At 36.6% G+C, this 1,557-nt stretch overlaps 1 protein-coding gene across 1 annotated transcript in view; it reads left to right on the forward strand.

Annotated features, from left to right (window-relative positions):
• Window positions 1–1,334, forward strand: part of LOC137650754 (uncharacterized) — a 43,290-nt gene extending 41,956 nt beyond the window's left edge. The window contains exon 6 of the mRNA XM_068383911.1: window positions 1,146–1,334. Coding sequence (XP_068240012.1) covers window positions 1,146–1,334 — 189 coding nt within the window. The remainder of the gene's footprint in view (window positions 1–1,145) is intronic.
• Window positions 1,335–1,557: the final 223 nt, after the last annotated feature.

Raw genomic sequence — 1,557 nt, forward strand, 5'->3', positions numbered from 1 at the left:
ATTCATATGAAAATGTGTGGAAAGTCATTAATTTTCTAAGGAAGCGTTCACAGAATAGGATTAGAATATGAAAAAAAGATAAGGAGAGGAAAAATCAAATACGTACCAATAAAGGAAAATTACAAATTTGTTCGTTAGTTTGTACGGTAGAAAAGAAATTTGAAATGTATAAGTAGAATGTTTATGAATCCACTTTCGTGGAGATGATTGATGTTATTCATATTGCCATGAAATCGAACTCATTATCACATACAGTTGAACACAGGGGTCCGTGGCACATTTCGCTCTCAATACAGGAACTTGCCGCACAGTAAGGGTGTTGCTGGGAGCACTTCTTTAGATCGAGGTGTACCAGAAATTTCCCGGTTCAACTGTACATCAGTATTCACGACTATACATCATTTTCTTTGGAGACCTAGGCAATATATCTCACATATGTTTACAAGGCATTATAATTATATATGGACGTTTCTGAAAAAAAAAAAGCCAGACATTGCCAAAATGTCAACAGAATATTATATAATTTGTCCTTTAACTAATATAATTTTTTTTTATTCTTCATATTGTTTCGTTTCTAAAAATTAATTTTGGTTAGTTGCATTTTTTGTATATGATAGTAAATAACTGAACATGTTCACTATCCTTAGAAATATTTCAGTTATAATTCTCCAATTCGTTTGAAATTAAAAAAGTCACAGAAATTTTCAAATTTTGCGTCTTCTCTTCAATTGTTTTCAGGGCGTTCAAATTAGCCGTTGTCTCTGTGCACCGGCAAGAACTGATTTTCTACGATCTGAATAACGAACACAAAGAGACGAAACAATGTCCTTAATGGCAAAGGAAGACAAATGATTTTGGAGGTTCCGGTTTTATGTTCATAAAAGTCTCCCTGTTGGGCATTCTTGAATGGAAGGGAGATGAGTGGTGGTTGTGGGGTTGGGGTAGGGGATTGGGCTAGTATAGGTGCCTCGAGAGGAAAAGATATCGGGTGTTGCTATAAATTTTTTTTTTTTTTTTTTTTTTTTTTTTTTATTAGAAAGTATCCTCTACCATTGTTAGGCACTCAAAAGTCAAGACACTGAGACGAAATTAATATTATCTTAATACTAGTGCTAATGGCCAAATATTTAGATACACATACACAGATTCAACCCCTCCCACGCCTTCCCCCTTTCCTAACTACAAAACAGCAGTTTGGGGAATGTGTGGGAGATTATGGTTTCCAGTCTCACCGGGGTAGTACTAGTCCCCCTACTCCCTACTCGGTGGACGGGGAGAAACCAAGATTTGGGTTTGACGCTCAGCGGGTAGACTGGCGCAAGAAGACCCCTTAAGGAGAAATGCTTATATCATCTACATTATTGCAGCCATTCATCTAACAGGAATATTCATAAAAAGCTTTGTCATTGGTGTATGTACCATGAAAATCCCGAGAAGCTGCTTGCTATTTTTGATAGTTAAAATATGACTTGAAGAAAACAATCAAAAGAGGTCTTTTACCCCATCTGCATCGCTGAGGTTAGAAGCCCAACGAGGGGGCTTTTTCCCCATACCTAA

Source organism: Palaemon carinicauda, chromosome 12 (genome assembly GCF_036898095.1).
Source record: "Palaemon carinicauda isolate YSFRI2023 chromosome 12, ASM3689809v2, whole genome shotgun sequence".
Taxonomy (NCBI): Eukaryota; Metazoa; Arthropoda; class Malacostraca; order Decapoda; family Palaemonidae; genus Palaemon; species Palaemon carinicauda.